Raw genomic sequence first — 27,622 nt, 5'->3', positions numbered from 1 at the left:
CATCCGTTGATTTATTTATTTTTAGCAATAAGTCAATAGACCAGCACTTCTTCACTCGGCTGATTGTGATCTGAATTGTAATCAATACATAATATCTGTACGCATATGTGACCCACGCCAAAATTTTGCTTCAAGTTGACGTCAAATGTTTGTAAACTGAATGTGTTTTTCAGCAATGTGTGTTAACAGATCTGCAAGAAAATGTGATATTTATACACAGTAATGTTTGATCCTTACCCTGCTTTTTGCCAAAGTGTCCACGTACAAGAAAAACCGGCGTGACTACTGAGGAGATTCAAAAAATACACTTTTAACAATAAGAAGCGTTAGATGCCCCTGGCAGGAGAAGCACCTCTACATACTAGTGAGGAAATCTGAGATGTTCTGGGGAAAAAACACTGCAAAGAAGAATGGAAACATGACAATGGTTGCTTATGGGCTTATGTTTTTGTCATAGACAAGATGGCTGGAATTTGTGTCGGCCTGATAAAAAACAAAATCTGCACTGTGGCTTAAATGTTTAATATCTAAATAACGATTTATTTTCCTGTTGTGTAAAGAGCCACTGTCATTCCACAGATAGAGCTTAAACTTCTTTTTTAGTACAGGGAGGTCAGCCTTGGTGAAATCCCAGCACTCGAACAGAGACATCTGACAAGTTGTAACATCGTTGCTAATTTAGGGTCACAACACGGAGTGAGACGTTGTGACTGATTGCACAGAGGACCACAGACACGGATGTGAGGACTCAGGGTGGAGATGGAACTGGGCCACTGAATGTAGGCCTCTGTGTCACGTGATCCGCAGACCCACTTTGGATGAACAAATCAGGTCCAGGCGCACCTCATCTGTTGCTAACTGTTCTGAGTGCCAACATCCTCAAGGTCGAAGAACTCCACATTTACTTTTGAGTTATAAAGGCTGCAGTGGAGAAGGGTGTTAAATAGTCCCTTTTACCGAATTTCTTATTTATGGTGAAGATACTGCAATCTTAGCATTTATATTTCACGCTTTCCCCTGTTTTCCTTCATGATTTTCTTGTGTGTGGTTCATGTTCATGTTTATTTTAATATGTTTCTTGTTCAAGGCTAGTTTCATGTTTTCAAATGCGAGTATCATTTCTACACTGACCTCAGGGTCCACCATTTCCAGGGCAGCAGTTTATCACATGACACACACACACACACACACACACACACACACACACACACACACACACACACACACACACACACACACACACACAGAAACAATCCCACCCTCTCACAGTCACACTTGTGGACAATTCGTTATCAGCAGTTAACCTCCGATGTTTGTTTTTGGACTGTGGGAGGAAAGCGAAGAGAAAACTCACGGACATGGGGGGAACGTCTAAATTCTGCTCATGCAGAAAGGCCCGGGACTGGATCCCAGGAAACTTTTTACTGTGAGGTAAAAGTGCTAACTGCAATACCGGCACACTATCCAGCTGGGAGATTTTGGAAAAAAAATTGAAAACCTGCATTTTACAATCTCTCTCTCTCTCTCTCTCTCTCTCTCTCTCTCTCTCTCTCTCTCTCTCTCTCTCTCTCTCTCTCCCTCTCTCTCAGTGTTGTCTGAGCTCCGGTGGGAACATTACTGTAGAGTTGTGCAAGGCAAACTCTCTAATTAGCTTTGTTCTCATTAGGTCGACAATGCTGTATTCCCTTCACCGACACACACACACACACACACACACACACACACACACACACACACACACAGTAAAGATAGTGATGTCTACGTATGGCCGCCCCATATCCCCAGAGATCTGCCCCGTCTTCACTGTTTCTCTTTCAATTAACCCCTTTTCTCCATCCTCTATCATTCATCTTTTTGTGTCTGGCTCCGTCTCTCCTCCACTCTCAGGCTAAGCATTCTCTATTCACAATCTCCAAAGTTGGGTCTAATTCAGTTTTATCTCTCATTCACTCTGTCAAGAAGGCAGACAGAGAGCAGAGCCATTAAAACAGCCTTAATGGAAGACTGGTGAACAGGCACACAGGATTCAGCAGCTTTTAGGCCTAATTATTTTCTGTCCATCTTTTCTTTGTAATGCTCATTCGGCAGATATATGGGATTCACTAGCTGCTGAGAATAGACCACCTCTTTTTTTTTTTCCTATCAAAAACTCCCCCCGTTTATCATATCTTGCTCTCCACTTATTTTCACATTCTCCTTAAACTGCCAGGCAGCTATTGTCATTAAGTGTTCATCAAGGCGTGGGGACAAGCGGTTCCTTTCTGGGTTTGTTTTAGAGGCTTGTGTTGCAATTTAAAGGCGGGAAAAAGTCAGAGAGAAAAAAAAAAAGATGAAGCTGTCATTGTAAATGAACAAAAAAGATGCTTGCTGTCAAAGAGTGGCAGCTGCCTTTGCTTTGTGCTGTGATCTTCAGCAGCTACACAAAGTGGCTGCAAAGTGAAAACAAAAGAGGCTCTTGGCAATAGGCAGGATGCTACCCACAGCCTGAGAAAGTAAGAATGCATCTGTGGACATACACAACAGTGAGAGCGACAAAAATGTGAGTGTGCCCTTGTCATATAATGACCTGTGCAGGGATTTAGTGGTATCAGATGACTTGTTTTAGTCTCTGCCCTTCTGAGGAAACGAGCCAGGATCAGATGCTGTAAAGTCAGAAGGCTGGAATTCATGTACTTCTGATGAGTCACGGGGATAAGGCAGATAATCATATGACCACACCCTCAAACTTCCAAGAAACAGACAGAGAAAATACAAGAGAAAGTCGTCAGACGCAAGTAGAGACATCCACTCTCTCGTATGTGTGTGGTACATCTTTATCCCCCCCCACACACACACACATACACACACTCCTATTCTCCTCCTACAAAGGGTGTCACTGTGCCGGCATCGGCAGCTCGTGTCATTGCCTTGAGGTTAAAGCAGATAAGAGAGGATTAGCATTCATTACTCCATCACGATGATACTGTATACCCACCACAAGCACACACATAAAATCATGCACAGGCAGTCTTGCACTCTCAAGGAGAACAGAAAAAATGTATCTCATGGCTGTATAGCATTTCTATAATGTGAATATCATATTAATAAAAAAGCATAACGAATGCAGAGAAGTGCAACACATCGACAATGACAGGAAACCTGATATGTAGCCATGATCATGAGAGAAAAAGGAGGTAAGAACAGTAGAAGAGTAGTTTTTGGATGCCCACTTTTGACTCAAGAATACTCAAAACAAAGGTAACAGAAGACAATGACCAAGGTTTAGCTGCAAGGAGTTACTCTGCCGACTTAAATTAAGTCCTTTTTCCACAAAGACGCACAACAGAACCGGAGTGATCGACAGAGCAAATAAAAAAAGAAAACACTTGGACAAAGCCATTTACACTTCGGGGATGTATTCTGTTAGCCCGATCTATCATGTAGAAAAGCATGACACGGTATATCTTAATTCCCTCCCACACACACGCACACAGTGTGTGACAGAGCGCAGGGCCATCGCCCCCTCCCTCGCAACGCAGCGCCTTCCGGCTGCACACTCATCCACATCGATCCACATTGATCAAAGTCGGCTTGTACCACTTCAGCAAAGAGCGGGGAAGCAGTGGGCAGGGTGATCACCTTCACTAAGCCTCTCTCACAACAGGAACATCTGCTCTCTGAGACGCCACCGAGAACTGTTTGTTTATTGTAGCGCTGGGGCGTCCAGCCCTGGACATCAAGGTCACGGTTCTGCGAGTTTCAGGGCGATGCCAGCTGCGACACACCCGATCGCTGTGAGGGACTCGTTAGTCAATGATGACATCCTGGGCTTTGGTGCGGAGTTTGCATGTTCTTCCCATTTGTGCATGTTTCCCCTGCATATGCTGGTTTCCATTTACAATCCAAAGATATACCTAATCAGAAAAACAGCGTCTCAGAATTGATCATCGGTGTGAAAGTGAGCAAGGCTCTCTATGGATAAAAGAGCACATAAGATGGATGGATAATGTGTTTGATAGCATAGTTTAGGCACTCATGGCATTGTGGTGTCAGTGTGAAATGGATTCAGGGTCCCATCTCACGGTTGCATTACACTAATGTGTTCCCCATCTGTCCCGACTGAGCGTCTCGTAGGGCAGGTGAAGCTCGGTGTTCAGCCAATCACGGTCGCCGTTCTGAGACAAATCTCGCTCTTATCTCACGCTCAACAAAGCACAATCCGATGGAAACATGCCACATGGGGAACAGATGCCTTTGCAAGTTCACACACACACACACACAAAAAAAAAACACACACACACATACACAACTGCAGCGGGCTGATTTCAAACACACTTTCACATAATGGCTAAAGTATTGTCTTTTTTGAAGACCATTGATTGCACATCAAGCAGGAAGCCAAATTATTGTACATCTATGATAATTATTTTACGCCTGTCAATACTGCCTGTGCTCAGCTGGCAACCTGCCAATGTTGTACCCTGCCCTCGTCCACTGTCAGGTGGGATTGAATCCAGATGGCAACTGAAGTTGAATAAAGCAGTATGGATGGATGGATGGATGGATGGATGGATGGATGGATGGATGGAGATAAAAAAAAATAGTCTAATACGGAATTAAAAAAGCACGAAGAGCAGGTAAAGATGTGAGAAAATCTGGCCTTAAACAGAATCTGCACATCATTTTTCGTTAAAAATAGACAACACGGACACGGCTGTGTCAAACGGATCAAACATTAGTGAGCACATATAGTCTAGCCCAGACTTAAAGTCTCAGCAGGGAAGTTGTGGAGATAGACGGCGCAGTGACAGACAGCGAGCTGTCGGCAGACCCAACACAACACAGCTGCTGATGGCGGAGCCTGATATTACTGTAATCCAGTTAAAGCCTTTTGAAGAATCACAGTGTCCAACAGCAATCCCTGCAACATGCACTATAACAATAAAGGGATATTACAGACATTCTTCAATCTTGCGCAAGCCGAACAAACCAGTGACACGGCTCCTGTTCACTTCCACGCTCTCGTCGTCTGTTATTACTGTCTTCTCATCCGTACGCCATCTATCTGCTGCTCCTCCGACTCCATCTGTCCATCACTGTCCAAGTTACACCGTTTGATTTCTATGCCGCCATCCATCACTCTTTCAATCTCTTTCACTCCATTTCATTGCTGCACCATCTCTTTTCCTCACTGTGTTAATCTGTTTGCTTGACGCAACCCTCCAGTCAGTGTGTGTCTGCAGATATTGGATCCCTGTCTCACATTCTAATGTCATGATAATGTAATTACACGTGCGGATGCGGCACTGACTCACTGGGACACTTTACAGGTGGTTATAGCTTTGCTGCAGAGTTGCATGACTTGCATGTTAGAAGTGGTTAAAATAATGGAATTTCCAGGTTAGACACTGATTCAAAGCTGATGCATTAGGTTCTGGAGAAAGAAATAAAGGGAGAGAGAAAACCCACACTGAAAGCTGAAAACATCCGCTCTGTAATGCTCATGGAGGATCAATATTGCATGGAGACAAAGTGCTGCTAAACAGTGTGGTTTCTGTTAATTAGCACTTCTCTAATGATCTCTCTCTCTTTTCTCCTCCTGCTTTCTCTGCTCCTTCACTTTTCTGTCCTACCCTCCAACTTCCTCTCTTTATTCTCTTCCATTAAAAGCCTTTTTTTTCTTCCTTTGGCTCCATCGCTGGATTATTCCTCTGTCTAACTCTGCTCATTCTGTCCTCCCAACCAATGTTGTATCTCCAAGCAGACAAAAGAAAGGTATCTGAGTTCTTTTCATAAGCGTGATAAATATCCCCTCCTGTGTTTGTGGTTGATGGCTCTCAAGGATGAGATTTAATGAACCTCTCATCCAACTCTGATTATTTTCTAATTAAAGGAGTGAATGATGGGGGCAATGAGTAAATTCATGAATGCATGTTTATGACTCTGGGGCGAGAAGTGAAACAACAAACACGTTGATGACAGATGCAAAGACAGAAATTATACTCAGACGAACCTTGTTTACGACACTCGTCTGGGAATTGAGGTCAATTGGCAAGAATAAATGCTTGCATCACTAAAATTATAGATAAGAATTCTTATTGATATCTAATGCTTGAGGTTTGAGGATGACAAGTATTAAAGTGATAAAACAACAACACATTTTGAGACGGTTGTCTGTGCGGAAGAGTTTGATTTTCACTAAAAACTCTCACTTATACAAAAATGGAAATGACTATATAATTCAAACTAATGCTATCCAACTTGTATAAACACTGACAGACAGTTGAATATCATCAATACATAATGAGATGTTTGACCTTTACAGCACATCATATCGTGACAGATTGAGCGACCTGCATTAAAGACCAGCAGATTCTGAAATGATGAAAGATAAAAGTTTAAATCTATTTTCATCTTTAGTTCGACTTCAGTCTGCTTCTTACATTTGGAATTTATTGGTCAAACTTAGAAATCCTACGGTAGAATGCAAACATCAAACAGCAATGCTTTTACTTCTGCAGGTCGTGTTTTCAGTCATAAACAAACTAAAGATCTGCCTTGATGAGGGAGCCAGATGAAAGAGGATTTCCAGTCCTTCCAGCTGGATTTCACTTAAAGCTCCAACTGTCAGCCTCGTCGCGGCACCAGTGGCAACGCAAACCGGGCACCAACACGTAAAGCAGCGCATGTACCTCATCCAAAATACCAACACATCTGCCACTGTTTCCACTCCAACGGGAGAAAGTCTCTCCTGCCCCATAATAATTTCTTTATTCCATTACGTTGTGATTTGAAAGCTGTCGTGCGATGGCTTCCACAACAACACGCGCATACATAATGAATCCAAAATGACACAGCACTGAGGAACTTGCCCGGACTTCAACTTGCTGCCTGTTGCTGCAATACCATTAACAAGGCACCAAAGCCACTCCGGTGTGATTACCTACCTGAGCTGAATACTCATGATTTCACCAATTTCTTTGCTGCGATCAGAGTGTGTGCTTGTGTTGAAGAGAGAAAGAGAAGAGAGAGAGAGAGCGAGAGAGAGAGAGAGAGAGCGCCACTTAGGTGCTGCCAGTCCTGCTGAAAAGCCCATAAATGAGGAATGGCACTTGGAACTACCGACCCTCAATACCAAGGAAAGCTTCCACAGAATAACATTCAGAACAAGGTTTGTCACAGTTACTGTTGTGTGGATTAAAAGCAAGTTCCTCCGAAATGAATCGTTGCGTTTTAAGTTAAACAAAGTGAAAGGTTTACAGGTTTGGTGACGTTGGGGTGATTCCACCATGAGATGTGGTTTAGGTTTGAGTAGGTCTGCAATAACCCATAAAGCATTTAATGGAGTGACAGGTGGTGTCCTGCATTAGAAAATGATAATCTGATTTAATGAAATCTTGCAAAAAGTGTGCTGAAATCCACATTCATGTAAGCAATATGATTTGGTTGGTTTGGATCTGTTTAGCAAGTGATCAACTAGGTATAACAGTGTGGATAACATCATGGACAAACAGGAGCACTCCAATTAGTGTTTAGTGTGCATTAGTGCCTGTTTAAACAAGAATGATCTGCTGGAAAATATCATCTCCGTGATCATTTATGAGAGTTCCTCATACAGTGATTGGAAGTGCTCAGCCCCCACAAGCACAAAATGACATTTGATACCATGGAGCTGGATGTGTTCGCCACGATCGTTCCAGTAAATAAATCTGACTATGTCCAAAATACCAAGGAAACAGAAAAAGACAAGCGAGACGACTGGTCACAAATTGAAAACTGAGGCAAATAAGAGCCACAGAAGAAATTCAGAAAAGAACTGAAATCCTAAGGCAGTGCACAACACAGAAAACACGTTAAAGTAAACTCCACAAACAAGCTGTGGCGAGCCAGCGGAAGAAATACTGCTCATCACGACTGCATCTCCGCATTAGCATCGCTGCTAAAAGGTTACTATGCACAAGACAGCCTCCTAATTTCAGAAAAGCATAGCGCCAGTGACAGACAGACAGAGGAGGAGAAAAGGAGAAAAAAAAAAGTAGGCATCAGTAAGAATTACGATGCCGCTGAATGACAAAAGTGAGAAAACAAGTTGGCAGACGATGTTGCCTTGCGGTGAATTAATGTTCTGTTCCCCCACTCTCCATTTACTTTAACCTTGTATACCTTACTCATCTGAAGTCTAATTTAAATGTTTGCTTTATGGCAGCGGTCTCAAGAAATGGTTCCAGACGTTATGTGTTAAAAACAAACATAAGATAGTGTGAGAAGGCGGGAAGGAGACAGTAGAGAAGGACTGCGCTGATAAAGACTTAGCGTGGTGACAAAAGGGAGGAGGAGTGAGACAGACTAACAGGACTGGATCAGGCCTCAGCTGATTAGATATTCAGTTCACAGCAGCAGGAGCAGCAGGAGCAGCAATAGCAATGGGACATCACGACTCAGCACGCAGCCATGCTGATATTACCTTCAGACTGTCTGAACGTCCCGAGCCCTCCAGCTCCGCCAGAAAACCGAGCTGTGCTGGGAAACCGGCTCAGTTACAATCAGAGGTAAACTCGCACAAAGAGAGTAACGCTGAGACTGAAAGTTGAATAATGAAGCGTGCTAAAAGGTGAGAGAGGAGGGAAAGCGTATTCCTGTATGTCCTTGTACGGGTTTTGGCTTTGGTGTTGTCATGTCTCCATGCTGATGCAGCATGTTTAAAGATGGATGTGTGTGTGTGTGTGTGTGCGTGCGTGTGTGTGTGTGTGTGTGTGTGTGTGTGTGTGTGTGTGTGTGTGTGTGTGTGTGTGTGTGTGTGTGTGTGTGTGTGTGTGTGTGTGTGTGTGTGTGTGTGCGTGCGTGTGTGTGCGTGTGTGCTGATGCAGTACATCCAGATGGATGTAGAAATGGTGGCCTCTCTGAGGACACAGAGACATTTAGAGGAGACGTTTCAAAAGGAGGACTTGCTCATGAATAGAGTCAGACAAAGTTAATAGCTGTTGGCTGACGTGTTCATCGCCCACTTTGTGGCAATAAGCTAATAAAAGCCACTTTTCATAATGTCTTGAGGAAGCTCAGTTTGGTCAGAGATCATTTTATATCCTGTTGTTATAAACCAAAAATGATACTCTACTAATGGATCTGCTGAGGGGCTGCATAGTGGTGTAGTGGTTCGCTTCCTCGTCTCATGATATGTTCAGTCCTGTTTCAATTCCTGGCCAGTGCATGGATTGGTTTTCTCCATCTACCATTAAACAGCTGAGCATAGTTGTAGATAAATGTGAATCTGTGTCGACCCTGAGAGAGACTGTAAGGTGAATTCAATCTGTTACCTGAATGCGAGGTAGGTTAACAATAAATCTTACATGTCTACATACAATGATACCATCTTCAACCTACAGTCGCTGAAATATTGACCACTGAACTGGAGAATCAATGTCTCATTGTGGGTTTTTTAAAGTTTTGTAAAAGTAACTGCTGTTACAGAGGCCTTTAATAGTGTTTGCCATCAACTGGCGCTACCATAAATTGGCCAGGCTACCGCACTTTAACTCTGAGACTGGAAGCAAAACTGGTCACACATCCTTCTAAATAGCTGCACAGCGGACCAGTTTACATGGCTGTTCTTTCAATCCGATTGAAAACAATCGTGTTAAACGCGTTTGTATATATGGATGGCATACAAAGCGATCCGCGATCAGTCCTCGTTTACAAGGACCCTGGGTGAAGCGGGTTATACGGCGTTCTGTGACATGCACACAAAGTCTCTCACGGAACTTCAAGGTCTTTAGCTTTGCAGTCAGCAATCCTCCATGTCCAGCAATGTGTTTTTATCTACTGGATATCTGCTCAAATAATGTTCCAACATCTCCATGATTCGTTGCTCAAAGAGCGAGCGCTCCCCCAACCGGAGTACCGCCCTGCCGAGCGACACGTCTAACGAGCTCCGCTCCGCATGCCGATGTTTCAAGTTAACTGCTCATCGGTTACAGTTACAGTAAATTTGTAAGTTTAGAGTCTTTTGTGAGTGTTATTTTAACATCTGCTTTTACCAGCATGTGTTGTCACAGAAATCTGCCACTCGTTAACATGAGAACCAGTTAATCCATAACACCGGCCGGGCGGTAGTCTTCCACATAGCTCCTTCAACAACTGGCTGTTGCGCGATTCACGTCTATCTCACCTCTCCAGTGTTTTTTCTCTCAGGGTTTTTTTTTTTTTTTTTTTTTTAATTAAAAAAGTGTTTGTCAACCACTGTCAACTTCTTCTGCTTGTTTTTGACTTTCCTGCTTGTATTTCACACCATTCAAACAGTGGTCTGAAGTGAAGACAATAACAATCATTCAAAGCACTGGATAGTCAATAAGTTTCACATTTAAGGTTTCTTTTTTCTTTTGTTTTCTTAGACATTACAAAATTAGAAATCTAGTCCAAACACAGAGGCCAAGACGTCTGCATATTTCGGTTAATGTCCAAAAATCTTAATTTCTTGGTAAAGACTGGCTGGAGTGTTAAAATGACAAACATGATTCCCCCAAAAAATGTGAAGAGAAAAGCTTCAAAAAAATCACTGCATGTGAAATGGAAATGAAAGTGTCTGCGACGGCTGAGCAAGGAAAAAAAAAAAAGAAGAAGACAGACGAGAGGGGCTGTAGGATGGGTTGAGTAGAGACAGATTAACAGAAGTAATGAGAGGAGAGGATGAGAGCGGAGAGCATGACAGCAGAATACAGATACAGAGCAGATTAACACTGCTGGAGTTGGTTTCCTTTTCAAAGAGTTCTTATCCAATACAGTGTATCCCTCTGCGCAGTGCACACTCACACACACACACACACACACACACACACACACACACACACACACACACACACACACACACAGACACCTCGATTTCTGTTTTCTGCTGGGCTCTCATCTCAATATATAGTGGCTTACCTATTCTACTCTTATCTATTTGTTTTGCTTTGCCTCTCTGCCTCTCGCCTGCACACTCCCCCAACGGTTCTTTGGACTTTTTGAAGGACCCTGAGGCATGCTGCACGTATATGTAGGTCACGCCATACATTCCCTGTGTGTCTCGGCTTTGGTTTGTGTGCTACATGGTGACAATATGTATCCCATTGTGGATGCATGAATCAGAGCTGTATTTCTACCAGACGCTGCACTTGGGACAGATTTACACATAGTGAGTGGTGAATATACATATGTGTGTGTGTGTGTGTGTGTGTGTGTGTGTGTGTGTGTGTGTGTGTGTAAAATACATACTGTATAGACTGTCACTTATCCTGCTGTAAAAAGTAATTCCGCTTCTTTTGGCCACAGCACATTAGAGATTGCAGGTAACAAGTATTTCACGTATAATTATTTAAGTTTCATTGAGCTTGTTAGGTTTCATTATTTTCATCGTACATTAAAACAGTTGGGGAAGCAGCAGAGCTGGAGGTTGTTGTTGTTGTTGTTTTGTTTTTTTTTTAAATCTTTCGCTTCAGCATTCGCAGAAACCTCTCTATGATGTGCACATCAGTTACTGTTTCATTAACCTCCTGTTTACCCTCAGTCAGTCCTCTGGTTTAGTGGTTGGGGCTCTAATGTAAAAGTGAGGAATATCTCCAATTAAGTCTGATTGAGAGGCCTTCCATGTGGAGTTTGCATGTTCTCACACAGCATGTATGATGTTATTTTGTGAACTGATCACCTATATAAGAAAAACTGCTGCCTGAATGTTTATAGTTCATTATTCTTTGATGTCACATTCTTACATTTAATTATTATTGCCACAACAAACTGAATGAATTTAAGAAGCAGATTATATAGCATCTATCCCCAATAATCCAAAATTAGCTGAATGCATGAATCATTCATTAGATGGATTCACATTGTGCTGACAGGGACACGAATGTATCACAGCAACAGAATCAAGCTACGTGCATTAATATGACGGATTTAGTAACAGATACACTGAATATTAAAGCAAGCGGTCTAGTTTCAGTTTTCTTGCACTAACTATAACAGTAATTCAATTTGTTTGTTAAAGAAGTAACTGTTACATTTTTTGTTTGTTTTCCAAATGTGTGTCTATAATGTCCTGAAGAGGAGGACAAAGCTTAAAAAAAAAGAGGAAAAAAAATCTCCCAATATGTGTAGGTGGTGGTGGCAGTAGTGTGTGTGTGGTATTGTTTCACAAATGGGTCTTGGAGGAGCCCTGACCTTGGTGCAGACGACGGACACATTCCTGCCATACTAATCACTGTATTTGCAAAAATTAAAGAGAGCTTCTGTGCTCTCTAGGCATCCTGGGAACTTATGCCATTTGCATATTCAACTTCAAGAACATATTCTCAAGAAGAAGTGAAAAAAAAAAAAATGCAGCGCTGGCCTTCATCCCATGACAGTACATACTCTTTAACAGGATGTTTACGGGTACAACGGTGGGCTTAATGCGCAACAGCAGCGCCGTGACGGTGGTCAGGAACACCCTCCGTATGGCAATATGTTCAACAAGGACAGGAGGAGCCACTTACATAATCCTCACCTTCAACATGGTGTGATGTGCAGTAAAAGCTGACGACGCAGTAACTTTAACGCAAACAGCTTTAACTTAGGTCAGACAAGAACAGCACCTGTTGCGCCCGACACATTTCAGCTTTATAGCAAACTAATAAACTACACGAATAGGCATACGTCGAACATTTTAACCCTGAGGCGTTGAAATGTTTATTTCTACACTTTCAGACTTTCAAATCCCCGAGAAGAAATAAGATCGTTTGCGAATTTGAAATGTAAAATTGATGCAAAAACCTTAAAATCCAACCGATTTGCAGTTACTTAATCCAACTGATTTATACAATGTGTTATTTCCAAATAAAACTCACTCAATATGACTTATTAGACTTGAGATAGCTGCTCCAATCAGGCATGCCGACTGGAAACAGGCGAGAGCAGATGTAAAAGCAAGTGGGGGAAACTCTATGGCGTCCACACTGTCATAACACTAAAAATAGCACCCATCCCAATGTCTATCACAACTATTTTCATTGTTGCTCACCCGGTCACTGTCCCAAGAAAGAGTGAAGTCACTTACTGAGTATGAAATAACACTCACAACACACTCACTGCTGGATTACTAAGTCCAAATAAGTCTTCAGTTAACTGTAGCCAGACCTCATGCTGAGCGGCAACTGAAGGCCACAGTGTGTTTGTTGAGCCTTCCTCTTTTTCTTCAGTTTATATTTCTCTATTTACTCTTCTCTTCCTCTCAGATGAGGTGAATTTTTTCTTTATAAACTCATTCATGATGATTTATTTGTTAGGATCTTTGCAAAGAAGCCAATGCTTTCCAAATAGTTCATTAACTATCTATTAGAAACATTATCCAACAATAAATAGTTGATAGACTGTTGAAATAAACTAATTGCACTAAACAGCAGATTGAATGAAAGCAGACACCTTTTCATGTGCCATCTAACAATACTTTCGTAAAGTCACATATTACACATTTATAGATCACTGCTACGATAACATACTGTAAATCACATTTGTTTGTAACATGTACATGGTTCTTGTTGTTTACTCAATAAAAAAAAAGATAAGCTGACATAATTTAATATACATACCCAGCTTTTCAAGCCTTTTTTTTTTTTTTTTTTGGATTGCTTTGAATCAGCAGGATCCATGTTTGGGAATATTTCAGGTGATTGTTATTTCTAACACAGAAACATCTTGGGACGTTGTGTTATCACAGATCAAATAATAAAGTTCAGCCGCAGGCTCTATTAAACTCACAACATTCGACGAAAATACACAATGCCCATGTGAGATTGTATGAATATTACATTTTCCAATGAGAACAACACCGCACAAAAAAAGCTGGCACAACAACACTGTAGGATATCTCAGCATGAGGACTGTGCAGAACAATGCAGCCAGTGTTAGACAGAGACTTTTCACAATATTGTGATCAGTGGTAATGGTACAAAGAAAAATAAAACACATGGATGGAAAGTAGTAACCTACAGAAGCTGTGCTAAGTTTTGTCTTTATCAATTATTCTGCATTTGCACTTTGAAATATGGTCATTTAATCGAATCACTGGAAGAACATGATTTTATTCACGCTCTGCGGGTCGATTATGGGAGAATAAAATTAAATGTCATCCTATTCTTTCATGCTGTTAATTTTCATTTGTGTCTCTCTGTTTTTCATCCTTTCATTCATCCAGTTATTGTTTGTAATTGCTTTTTTTTTCCAACATAAAATGAAGGCCACACCCTTGACAGGTCTGCAGTCTGCACAGAGAAAAAGACATCCACGTCCACGTGCACGCTCACCACGATGGCCAGATTAGGACTCGCCAATTAACTGGGCTGTGGGAGGAAGACAGGAGTGCCTGCAGGGGGAAAATGCAAGCTCCTCACCCACAAACAACCTCTGGATTTGAACCACAAATCAAATTTTCAGATGACAAATGTCAGGTCATGTAGCACATGGAATTTATTTTTGTCTATATAACACAACATTTATTATTAAACTTTACATAGTTGACCACTTTCATTAGTACTGATTTGATTGACAGTGCAAGCAAAATGATTTGAAAAGAGAAAAGTCACACTACAAAATTTTGAGTAGGGAACCTGCATGGTGGTGCAGTGATGAACGTTTTCGCCTCACAGCAAGAAGGTCCTGGGGTACTGGCTTTTCTACATTGTGACACAAAATAATCCTTGAATTTTTGGTACAGAAATATGTTTCAGAAGAATGATACAATGTAAATTCTAATCTGAAAAACATTTAGCAGGATTCAATCAAAGACTACAATATGGTGTGAGGCAAAGCATGTGACTGCTGGGGTGACAAGCGAGGCACCAAGCTTGGTGAAAGGGCACTCTTCTTCCCACGCTTTGAAAACCTCCACCATTAAGTGTTTTTTATTTGTTTCAATATCCAAGATTAACCAATAGCCTCATAACTATAACACTGTTCTACTGGAGAGCACCGTCCTAAATCGATTTAAGATAACAGCAGCGTATCACACTCGACAGGGATTACTAAAGACAGAACTTGAGAAAAGTTATGACCAACTCATATCATGAAAATCTTAATTTGAAATAAATAAATAAATAAATAAATAAATGAACATTCTCAGGAAATAAACTGGGTTTTACTGGTAATTTTAACGTTGTTGCCAGTAGCTCGTCTATCATGAAGTAATGGAGCTCCTGTGGCTTTTTGGCTCAACCTCACCTGCTTCCCATCACCCAGCGGTGAGTTTATTGTATTTCGTCAGTCTAAGTACCCCCACATTTACTTTTATATTCACTTTCAGTGAAACCAGCTTTGTTTCCAGCTGCTAATTGACACAAGCTGCTGAGTTCTTTCAGCAGGAGCCAAAGGACAAGCATAACTCATGCTTTTTTTTTCTTTTAATTTCTCGTTTACAATTTACAACTAGTCCGAAACGGGTTGTTTACTGTGCCTTTTGAAACTGACTCAGTGTTTGGCAGATTCTTTATGGGCATATTATCTGATCTGGCACCTTCTGTCAAGATTTGGTAGACCCCCACCCCCCCCACCCCCGCCTCCCCCCCCCCAAAAAAAAAAAAAAAAAAAAATCTTGACTTAGGTAAGGGAAAGACAGTTTTCATTGTTTAAAGATTTTTTTTTTTTTTTTTTACTTTTTAGAGAGGATGGAATGCTGATGAAATTCAGGTCCAGTGTTTTATATAGCTGGTTCCCGGCAAAGTTCTGGAAGCCTCCGCCACTGTGTCTTAGAAGGAGCGGGCCCCCTTCAAAGGTCTCCAATTAGCTAAAAGTTTCAGTGAAGCCAAACACTGGTGGACACACCCACTCTTAACAACATACAAATCAGGAAACGTTAGTATCAAATAAAGAGCAGTTCCTCAGGTATTCTCAAAACTCAAGTTTTTTTTTAATTGAAATGTGATTTGTATTCAGCCTCCCTGAAAAGAAACGTGTCAAGAACTGATGCTAACCACTATACGGTTATATTTAAAGGTGCATTAAGGAGTTTGCGCGTTTTATGTGAAACAACGGCCCCTGCAGGCCTTGGGCGTAACTGCAGCTTAGTGAAACACTCGTGTCTGTGGCTCTGTGGCTTGCGTCTATGTACGTGCACAGAAGAAGGGAACTCCTTCCTCGCTCTTTAGTAGCGCTCGAGTAAAATGTAAGTTTCTTTTGCCTGCTGGGGTCTGTGCTGGAGTTGTGGCAGTGCTAGAAGCCGGTCTTTTCTTACTTTCTGGAAGATCCATCCTCATACTGCTCATTTGCTGCTCGTTAAGCATCTGGCAGAGTAATGGCGGACAAAACGAAACTTAGGGAAATCAGGACAGCCGGAGGCGCATTATATCACATTCTCTCAAATTCTCCCCACAAAAATTCTGGTGCCGGACCGGCTCTGCAACTTCCAAGTGACAATTTAACGCTGTTAGCGGTGCTTACAATGAATATATCAGGGCACATTATACACATCATTGAATATTTGTAACATATTTATGGTGGAAAATAAGTATTTTTAAAGTTGAAAAAGTCTTTAATGCACCTTTAAATTTAATTCACAAAAAAAAAATGAAGAAAAAAAATCACTTGAGTTTATGCACAAATAAAAAAAGTTTCATGATAAATGAAACTTTATCTGCACACATGCTGATAATTAAAAGAAAGCAACATCAGCTACGTCATAATGTAGAGGTTGAGTAAATGGATATGTTAAATAATCCGTGTGCTGTGGACCCAGACTGTCACGTCACCTTGTGAGGACGCTTCTCTTTGTTATTCCGGGCTGAGACGGTCACTCCCTCTGTAATATAAGTCAAATTCTGCAGGCTCCCATTGCCTCTGACTCATTTCCTGTCCACCTAAATCACTCCATCTTCCATCAAATGGAACTTTCCAAGACACTTATGGCCAACAAACACCTTGTTTGAGATGAAACTGAATAACAGAATGACGTTGATGGGAGACAAGAAGAAATAAAGACTGAAACGTAAGTCAAAGAAGGACAACAAAGCCCAAAAGCTGTAATTTGTGAAAATACATTAAATATTAAGCCTCTTGAAAGATTAAAGTATACAAAAGCTGTGTACCTTTCTTTTTTTTTCTTCTACAGGTTTTTTTTTCCTTTGCTGGACTGAATTTCAAACATAATGAAGGGCGGGTGGTGTGACAAATTGTGCAGAAGTGGGAAGCCACGTTTACCACCATCCATTCTTTCATTCCCCCTTTTTTTTTCTCTCTCTCTACATCCCAGTGCCTGTGCAGCCCTTATCCTCCTGTCCCTCTCTCCGAGCTTAGCTATGTGCTATGAATTCATCTGCAGATAAAGCAGATCTATCATTCTGTCATGAGGGCCGGGAAGGGAGGCAGACTGTGGAATGCCCTGGCACCGGTAGCAGGGAAGGGCTCCATGCGTACTGCTATGCTTCCTCGCACATTCCCTGCTGCGCCTGCTCTTGCCCTCGCCGGCTCTGTCTGCCTGTCTGTTTTCATGATCCCCGCAATGCCCCGGCAACCACTCCACCCACTTATCCATTCCTGTCTCACCTGTGCCATCCAAACCCGCAGAAGCTCCAACCAAACAGCCCATGACTGTAATAACACAGTGCCTGGCTTAACAAGGAATCCACCCCCAGGTATGAACCAACTGAGCGGCAGCCGGGGCCGCTTGACTGGCGTCCAGCTCTGATCTGCAGTTGCGGTGAATAACAACCTGCCTGCCAATCAGACGGGAGACAAATTACAAGACATGTGCACAATGCAGTTTACAGAACCAATATCATGCCCATTTCAGCAGAATGCTCAGGTGCTGAAATAACTATATTTGACACGTTTACACAATCTCAGGTTTGGCGCCAGCGGTGTGAAGTTTGTTTCCCACTGATGTGGGCTCATGTGTTTTGACGTATTTACACGTTCAGGTAACTGAATATGGATAGATGACTGCACCATTTTAAGGAGCGTCCGTCTTTAAGTTTGGCTCTCGGCCATGACACATGCTGCCCTGGATAAAAACCTCCACACACAGTTTCTCCGTTGTTGGAAAAGGTAATGCATCACCCGAAAGAACTTGCATTGGGCAAGCGTTCCCAACCGCGTATGATTAGCATGAGTATCAGGACAGTGCCTCACTTACATTTGCTATTATAAACAATGCGTGACTGATTTTATTATGAATTTATTAGCTCAGCTACTATTGCTGAAGTTTTTGTAAGTTTCTTACTCAGCAGTTTTGTCCTAGATGAAGAAGAGTGGGAGAGCTGCTGTCTCTGTTGTGTTCCTGAGGCTCGAGCTGATGTTAGGCTGCTCCGCAATGCTGAAAATGGAGTCGCAGCAAAGTGAACATGAGCTCCGCAGGATAAGATCTGACTGCTGCGGTGTACAGGCTGTAGTTTCACTCATGTTTCGTTGCTGCTGCTTCTTGCCATGAATTCATGAACGTGTTTCTTAAGAGAAAAGGCGTTATGCTAAGTGCTGCATCACTGAACTGCATCTCATTTTCAAAAAAAACCTTTAGCTACCCACATTAGTCCAAACAGACCAAAATAACACAAGTGGCCCACTATTTGATTTCAAATGGACTGATTCAGGCATCAGAACAGCGCTGAGAGTTCAGTTAATGTGTCACAGCGATACAACTACATACAAAGTATTTGAAATAAGAGAGACCATTTAAAGAAAAGCACAGGATACTTTTTCAAGTGATCCAGCTATTTTTTCTTTTGTAAGTAGCAAGGTTACGCCACTGCTTCTTTATTTAACTAACAAGCAACAATGCTCATATAAATACTTTGGCAACTTTTCCTCCACAGCTGACATTCTGCTTATTGCCCTTTTCACTGGTGTCTCTTATCCTGACAATGCCTTATCTTAAGCACGTTCACACTTACTTGGTGTATGACAGAAGAAGCATTATCGAAAATATGTTTTGCAAAACAAAGTCGAGTAGACGCCTCCTGGATTAGGTTACTTCATCAGCCTGTTGTCAAATGAATCATATTGGGCGTATTTGCTAATACTGCAACAACACCTGTTCCACTGAAGCTGGATTGATTACTTTATAGTATGTTTTGGAAAGCCGCCTCTCTGCCGGGGAAGAAGTCTTGGTTACAGTTTATACAGGAAAAAGTCAATACTGAATTGAAGTATGAAGCAAATATGATTGGCTTAAATGTTTTGTACGGACATTCACGGCGCCGAGAGGACGACTTGTTTTAATTTTTATGGTTCTCTACAGAATTCTGATAAAGTGAGAATTTTTTTTTTTGTGCAAACACGTACGAGAATAACAGCCGTTAAATGTGCCGAGCTTTTTCCCTCAGTGCCGTCATCAGGCAAACTCTAACTGTTGATGTTTTTTTAAGTTTTACTATTTTTGCCTCCCGCAGTTCCAAAATGTATTTGCATCAGTTTACGCTCTATGAGAAACACTGACTACGTTTACATGCAGTCAATATTCGGGTTCAGGTCAATATTCCGGTTTCTGAATCATTTGGAATAACCCGTTTACATGCTTAAACAGACAGAGTTACTCCTGTTTACATGATCAGGGATCTCCCCATTCAAACCACGGCCACAGACAACGGCATGACTGCATTTGCACTTTATGCCACTGGGTGTGCTGTTTGCATGTTCAACCTTATTTTACACAGACACCACAGAAAAAGAAGGGCGCTGCAGGCTCTCTCTGCATGTTGTTAGAAAAAGAGTAAGCCAGCGAGACGTGCGCCGTTTTTTTTTTCAGTAAAAGAGAAGAACTGAATGATCGTTTTGGCACATTTTATTTACTTAGTAGCAGCTAAAAGCTAAACTGTGTCACAAGTAGTTCCTGGACTCAAATGACCGAGATTCCTTGCGGGTAGACCATGTGCAGAGCAGTACTTCATGTCCCTTTCGACCGCGATATTCCGATGCGCGTTTATATGACCAGAAATTCAGGTTAGAAAAGGAGTAACCCAGGGGTAATATTCAGGTTTTTAAAAACCGGAATATGAGCATATTTAGGTTTTTGCACGTGTTTACATGGCTGTGCGCAACCGGGTTATTGCGAATATTCTGGTTAAGAAAGGGTTATTGACTGCATGTAAACGCACCCACTGTTAGTCATCTGCCTTACTACAATAAATTGCCAAATTAATAAAAAAAAAAAATCTAACAACTCCCTCATGTCAAACAAAGTTTGAAGAAGCATTAAATAACTTGAAACCAGCAGATTTTCTTCAATAAGCTTTGTTGGGTTGACAGCTAATGCTTAAATGGTTTCTGGATCTGGGAGAAACCTTATATTAATACGGTTGATAATACTCAGTTGTTTAACATACTGTTTGTGACACATGACTAACAATTGCAAGTGTGAAAACTGTTTCATTTCATCTGGCGAACGTCCTACGATTCTTAAACATGTGCGTCATGACGAGTCTCATGGGACATGCATGCAAACCCCAGGCAAAACGCAGGCTGAAACACACCACACTCACCAACAAGAGCATTAAATCACCCAGATTTCCAGAGAAAAATATTACTTGAGTATTTTCTTGTAGTTTTGTGTCTTTAAATTGTAGCAGCTCTGAGAGATATAACATAACCACAAAGACGGACTTCACTGTGACATTAAAATGCAGATAGTCCCTAAAAGCAGTGCTTTCTGTCACCTTAAGAAAGCAACAAATAGAAAGAAAAATGAAAAGAAAAAAATCTATTCAGTGTCTTCAGGGTCAAAACGTTCCTGTTCTGTTTACCCATATCTATCACTACATCTTTCTATCACTACATCTTTTTAAAACCATTCATTACAATTGCGAAGCTGAAAACCCCCGATGAATGTAATCAAACTGAAAGCTATGTTTTTTTTTCATTTACTGTAATAAAAACTGCTGTAGTACATTAAGGTATTTTATGGGAGACATGGCTGCTGGCATGGACTGCGACATACAGTAAACGGTTGACATAAATATAAGACACACTATGAATTACTGTGCTTGGCTTTTTGCAGTTGAGCTTTCGGGCTTTACATGAACTATTCTCTCTATATTTAAGACACAGCTATTTACTTCCTTGCTACAAATATGCATGTATATTCTGCACATCTTGACCCTGTCCGTGCTATTTTCCTCCCTCTTTCCGTCCTCTCTGTTGTTTGATTCCCCCCTCAGCAGTCTCTGGGACGGGAGCTGCATAGTGGGAGTGTGTTGTCTCAGTGCCAGTGCAAAAATAGACAGTAAATTACAGAGCCTTCTGAGAACACCCCACTGCGCTACATGACCTCAAAATAACACACACAGACATATAGCCACAGACTCACGTACGGACGTGAAATGCACAGTATGCCGGCCTACTTCTATTGCTAGCCTGTTGATGTGTTGATCATACAGAATCTTTCGCCATGTGCCAACTGACAGCCCTGCGCTGAAGTTATGTGCCTGCAAAGGAAACTCTGAGTCTGAATCACAGATGTTAATGTGATTATGGCCTCATCTGCTCTTACCAAGACACACATGCAGAAAAAAAAAAAAAAAAAGAAAAAGAAAAAGTATTTATTCAGATATGAATCGATTTCCTTGCCAGGGCTTAGCCTCAAAGTGCACGTAAGACACACTGCAGCTAAATCACCGAAAATTCTTTCCATTCGAGGAGCTGCTGATTAATTCTGCATCAACGCCTTAATGAAGGTGAAAAAAAAAAAAAAAAACAGGACTGTGATGAATGAGCATCGCAGGTGTTTGTCATACTCACCTTCAGTGAGTCAAAACAGGCTATGACTCTGCCATTTTCCACTTGACAGCTCTTGGCAGGGTGGGCAAACTTGCACTCGCTGTCTGGTCGTGAACAAGTTCCTCTCTGGAATTCCCGACAAACCTCCAACGTCAGCCACTTCGTGTCCCGGATCGGTGTCACATTCACCGCCATTTTAAGCCAGGCAGAAGGGGTCGATTAGGAAGAATAGATATCCAGCGAGTGGAATTGCGTTTGACTGTATTTGTTTCGAATAACACCGGGGTAAGTGTTGGGAAAGAATAAATAAAGGACATGGGCAAAAGCCAGACTTTTAGAGGTTTTCTCCCCGGTGTCTGATTCTGAAGAAAAACCTAAGAGGTCTCGGGCTCGCCTACCACCTGCGGCCCATCCTAAGAGTCCGTTTGTGGCTCAAATGGAAATCCTTCAGCGCCTGTCACCCACGGCCTGGGCTGGTGATGGCCACAGAGGTTTGCTTTGTAATCTCTCTCTTTGAATCTCACACACACACACACACACACACACACACACGCACAGAACTCTAAAGTCCTCTCCTGTGCCTCGGTTGCTCCTCAGCTGAACTGTCAGATGAGACAAATGGCAAAACACATTATCGATCGGATTGGGCCATGATGAAAAGATGCAGGGCTGAAGGATGAAAAAAAAAAAGTGTCGGAGGAGGAGGAGAGGGAGGAGGAAGCGGTGCACGAGACGGAGGAGGAGACACCCGGTGGAGGGCACAGCGGAGAGAGACGATCTCCTTCCGTTCGCAGGGGCCGATAAAAGCTGCGTGTTTTTAATATCAGGGTCCGTCTGCGGAGAGGAGGGAAGTGGTCGACTTCCAAAGAGGACGGCCGAGTGGCATGGACGGAGAGCGGCTCGGCTCCCGGACAGAGCGGGCGAAGGAGGGAGGTATCACTGCTGCGGGAACAGCCTCAGTGGACGGGGCTGGCAGTCATGGCGGTCCGGGCGCTCCCGGTGTGGCTGGCAGCTCCCGCGGACACGGACAGACACAGAGGCACAGGCGGCTTCGGCGGAGCCAGACAGCCACGGGGGTGAACGGATGAAGGCACTTCTCTCTGCGGGGAAGGGAGGGAAGAGTGTCAGCGGAACAAAGCTGAGAGCGCGCACAAACACGAGGTTAATACAGTGACACGTGCGCGCAATTGGATTCATGCACAAAGCTGATTTTGAACACGGCCTCTCTCCCATTCATCCCCTCACCCAGCAGGCCGCACGGAGTCTACCGGGCTTTCAGCTGGAAAATCAAACAACATATTGCAAACAGTAAAGCACAGACGTTCAGACACAGATGATTTATTTCACAGAGAGACAGCAGGAGAAAAAGGGAGAAGCAGAGAAAAAAAACAGCGAGAGATGACACAGTGCACAGAACAGAATGAATGAATGATTTTAAATATTTATGATGAAGTAACAAGACTTTGATTGTTTTCATCCATTAAATATTTTACACATGATGCCATCCTCCAAAAAAGTGCAGAAATCGAGAAAGCATATGCTGTGAAATATTACAAACAACTCTTTTTCAGTAACAAATGGTGAGCGCTAAAGCGCTGATTTATCACTTATTAATTAGTCAATCAAGGCAAGACTGGAAATGTCACAACCAGGTATGACAAATATGAGATAAGAATTCAAATGGTCACTTTAAAAGGAGAAAAAGAGAGAGAGAGCGACGAAAAATCAAACTCCTCAAACCCATTCGAACGCCTTCCAGATGTTGATTAAAAAAAAAGAAAAAAATTAAAGAGGCTATATACTCATAGTCAAACTGTCATTATGTCATTTAGAGCTCTTGAAAACTGGAACAGGTATAATCCTTTGTGCAATGAGTCGTACCGAAAGGCTGATGTCCTCTTTCAACAAATCATTAATTCAGACACAAAACCCAACACGGCTTAGTTATAAAAATCCTTCAACCAGTGACTGGATCACATTTAGCACTGGATTTGTACAGTAGCTTCGTTAATAAATAAAGGAGCTGTGTAAAGGGCATGTTACAGTTATGGGCAAATGGAATTCATGGATGGATGGATGGATGGAAACAGGTGTACAATAAGAGATCATCTGTGTTATTTATTGCACTTGTCAGTGGTCATAATGATATGATGACTGGTGTGTGTTGCTTCAGATTAGTATTTTTAAACCTCACTGCCAGTCTAATTTTGATCTAAATCAAGAATGAATGAACCAATTGGCTAAATAATGCTAAGGTATGGCCTATATCTTACTAGAATAACTCTGACACACATCTTGCTCAAGATGCAGATTCTTCTTCTTCTTCTTCTTTTTACCCTACTAACACAAATTCAGATCAAAGGGGGAAAAGTATGAGAAAAAACAATTAACTTGTTGAAACTTTGAGCTTTTTGCACGTCTGTCGTATTCGCTACTCTTATTTGGGCCATTTGCTTTGGTGAACTACTTTTCCTGGCCAGAGCAGATATTTCGGGGTGTGTGTGTCTGTGTGGACACTAGTAAAAGGCCAGGGCGGCCTGCTGTATTTGGCAGGATGACCACGGTAAGGAGAGAGATTACTGAGAGGACTACCATGACCAATGCATTAAATATGGAGGCGCGGAATTAGTCCTGTGGATCGTCTATTCTTATTTGCTTCCTGACCTTTCCTGTATCATTTTGTATTTCTCTATAATCTGCCTGATGTGATGTTTGGTGGCATTCCTCGCATGCAAATCAAAACACGAAAACCAAATTCATAACATTTTAACTCCTACATATTTTGAGAGAGGATAAAAGACGGCAATTTTAGTCACACCTTTTGTTTTCTGCCTCGAGGAGCAGATACGGCATTCATCGTGTCTCTCAGGGACAACACTAATGATAAAAATCAGAGAAAATCACCAGGAGTCAATATGATGTCAATATGCTGCAATCTTATCCCTAATAACAACTACATCTCGACATAAAAGATTTAAAAATGTATTTCTATTACATTTCAGAGGCTATTCTCTCTTTTACCTTAAATAGAAGAAATAATCAAATCAGAAAGACAAATAGATAGATTTTTTTTTGTTTTTTTTTTGGCGGGCCAAATTCAGGATAATGTCTATATGCAGGTGAACTAAAAAGCACATCTTTTAAGATGTACAACTGACCATATCTTTGTACAACATCTTAGTAAATCAAGCTTGTAAAATTAGTACCACAGCAGCTTTCTTTAAAATGCCTTTTTTTTTTTTTATGTTGTTTTAAAAAAAATAATGATTAAAAAAATTGATAACTGCAGGAAGTGGAGCTCAGTCTGTGTGTGTATTTCTGGACTGGATCGTGAATGTATTTTTAGAAAAGTTACCAAATCAGTGGTATGTTCCATGGTAACACATGACCTCAGACGGAGCAGCAGAAACTGGCTTGCACTTATGTGTGTACAAAGAAGCAGAAAAATTGAAAGCGGATCGACGGAGAAAATGAGCGTTGTCATAAAAACAGCCAGGCGTCCATTAAAAAATACCAACACAGAAACTTGTGCTGCCAAGTATCAGATTTTGGCCAAAAAAAAAAAAAAAAAACGAGGCCCAAAACAGTGCTGCTTTTGCTTCAGGGGTCACGGCTCTAAGCAGAGAGGAAATGTGAGATCAGAGCGAAAACCCACCAAAAGTCCAGTAGCACTGAGCTCCGACATGCACCAACATAAAAGCAAATATGCCCCATTTGAGATGACTGCATGAATGAAAAAGAAGCAAACAGCTTGATGTGATTAGGCTAATTTACCCTTGACTCCCGAGGCAATGATTTGCAAGTTTTCTTAAAGATGCTGAGCTTTCTCTGATTTCCCTGCAACACTTTTCTTATGCAACAGCTATGATAAAGTCAGTCTGATTTAAGGGGAAAAAAAAGAAAAAAGAAAAAACCGAGGCTCCAGCTCGACACGTATTATACGTATCAGTTTCTCACCAAACAGTGAAGCTCTGGAGACACTGCTCACCTCAAAACAGAGAATTAAAACTGCAACAAATGTGAGAAATGACTCGGCGAGCGGGGAAATATATAAATAAAGGAGTCATCAATAAGCATCTTAGCATGTGTGAATAATGCATGTGGCCATTTCCCATAGCCACAGGCAGAAGATATTATTATACCATCAGATCAACTTGCCAAGGTAATAAGTTGGGGAGAAGACGGCGGTGGAAAAGTGTTGGGACCTAATAGACCCTCAAATGCACAAAGTTCACTGCTCTTTTCAACACAAAACTCAATATCTGCACGCATACACGTCACACTGAAACGGCGAGAAAACATTAGAGCTGATTCCTGACAGACTTCAGCTGTTGATCTTGTGGTCTCCACCAAGCGAGAGGTAATGCCGGGAGTGTCACTGGGGTTCATGTACACCCCCCAACCCCCCCCCCCCCCACCCCCCTCCGCTTAAAAGGAAGTCATCTGATCTGCTGCTAATCTGTCTGCTAAAATGGTGCCACTGCTTTGGCTGAACTCTGGATTATTTTATGCCTATGACAACTCTCCGTACACAAACACACTGTTTGATCGTCGAGTGACACCGCTTGTGTTGAATTACGGGCTGCTAAGACCCAGTTACACACACACACACACACACACACACACACACACACACACACACACACACGCAATCCACGACTCCCTCCCTCAGCTGTAATTGCAGTAATTTAACAATATTTACATAACCAATTGCCCTGCAAGCTGATCTGTTTTTATAGCTGGAAGTATATTCCTTCAATTGCTGATCGACAAACTGACACACCAGCATGAGGAGACTCTGAGTCCTTGTCTTGTATTCTTCATTACAGCATTGCAGTCATCTGTAATTACCTAACACAAAGCTTGCTTTGAGCTTTTCCCAGTATCTTCTTCCATAACTGCGAGTGAGCCGACTCCTCTATGTGATGTTTCTGTTGTTTAACCCTTCATCACAATTTAAACACAATCGCCAAAGTTTTGGGAGCTTTTTACTCAAGAGCTGCATCCTCAGTCTGCTCATGTGACTGTTTATGTTTCCAAGACTCTTACGATCAGCGTCATATGAAAATTGCTTTTATTAATAGATTAGTCGACTGTTGAAAGTGCTGGTGATGCTAGTTTTTTTTTTTTTTTTACAGTAGATCATCTAAGTTATGTCCAGCTGTTTTCAGTTTAACTTCCTCTTTGTTTTCAACCTGCTGAGCCAAATGAAAGTCACCAGAGCACCGAGTCAGCAGGAAGCATCCTATGGATACCACAAACTTCCACTGAAAATGTCAGAAAAATCGATTCAGAGCTTGTTTAGAAAGTCCAGAAGAAAGTGACGGGACCATCAATAGACAGGCAAACCGACAAACCCATACACAGCATAATAAAATAAATAATTAATGTACTAACGAAGACGTCAACGCCACGTTTTGGGTTTGATGTGTCTGCACTGCTATTGACTGCACCGCTCCACTTGAAACTAAACTATTAATTCCAGCCAAATCCTGCCCTGTGTCTGAGAACAATAAACAGACAGAAAGAGAAAATATGGAGGAAAATAGAGTGAACAGGGGCCAGAAATGTGAGACATTTATTTATCTTGGATGACTTCCTGAAAATAGAAGAATGAAGAATGAGAGAATAAAGGAGGAAACATTTATCCTGGTTTGATTTGAGTCAAAACAAAATTCCCAGAGAAAGCCACCATGTAAAGTGGGATCTGTTAAAATGCCCTCAGAGTTGCTGTCTAGCAATGAGAAGGCCTTGTTTGTTTAGGTGGTAACTTGACGTTTCAGACATTCCTTAAGTGTTACAAATTCAGTTCGGGGCTCAGAATTCAACCTGAATTCTTTCCCCCTTCAGTAGGTTGGGAAATAAGCTCCCTCAGAAACAGGAGTTATCATAACTTAGCTGAAAATAGGTCATTCAGTAGTTTTGTACTATGAATCTG

The 27,622-nt window shown here is 41.8% G+C and overlaps 1 protein-coding gene across 9 annotated transcripts in view; it reads right to left on the bottom strand.

The window, feature by feature from the left end:
- LOC115401126 (muscleblind-like protein 1) overlaps positions 1-27,622 on the bottom strand; it is an 85,636-nt gene that overhangs the window by 26,271 nt on the left and 31,743 nt on the right. For all 9 annotated transcript variants that reach the window (XM_030109309.1, XM_030109306.1, XM_030109307.1 and 6 more), the window contains exon 2: positions 21,706-22,784. In XM_030109309.1, the coding sequence (XP_029965169.1) occupies positions 21,706-21,879 (174 nt within the window). In that variant the 5' untranslated portion in view covers positions 21,880-22,784. The remainder of the gene's footprint in view (positions 1-21,705; positions 22,785-27,622) is intronic.

Source organism: Salarias fasciatus, chromosome 14 (assembly GCF_902148845.1).
Source record: "Salarias fasciatus chromosome 14, fSalaFa1.1, whole genome shotgun sequence".
NCBI classification, from domain to species: domain Eukaryota; kingdom Metazoa; phylum Chordata; class Actinopteri; order Blenniiformes; family Blenniidae; genus Salarias; species Salarias fasciatus.
This window is presented reverse-complemented; position numbering and strand designations above follow the sequence as displayed.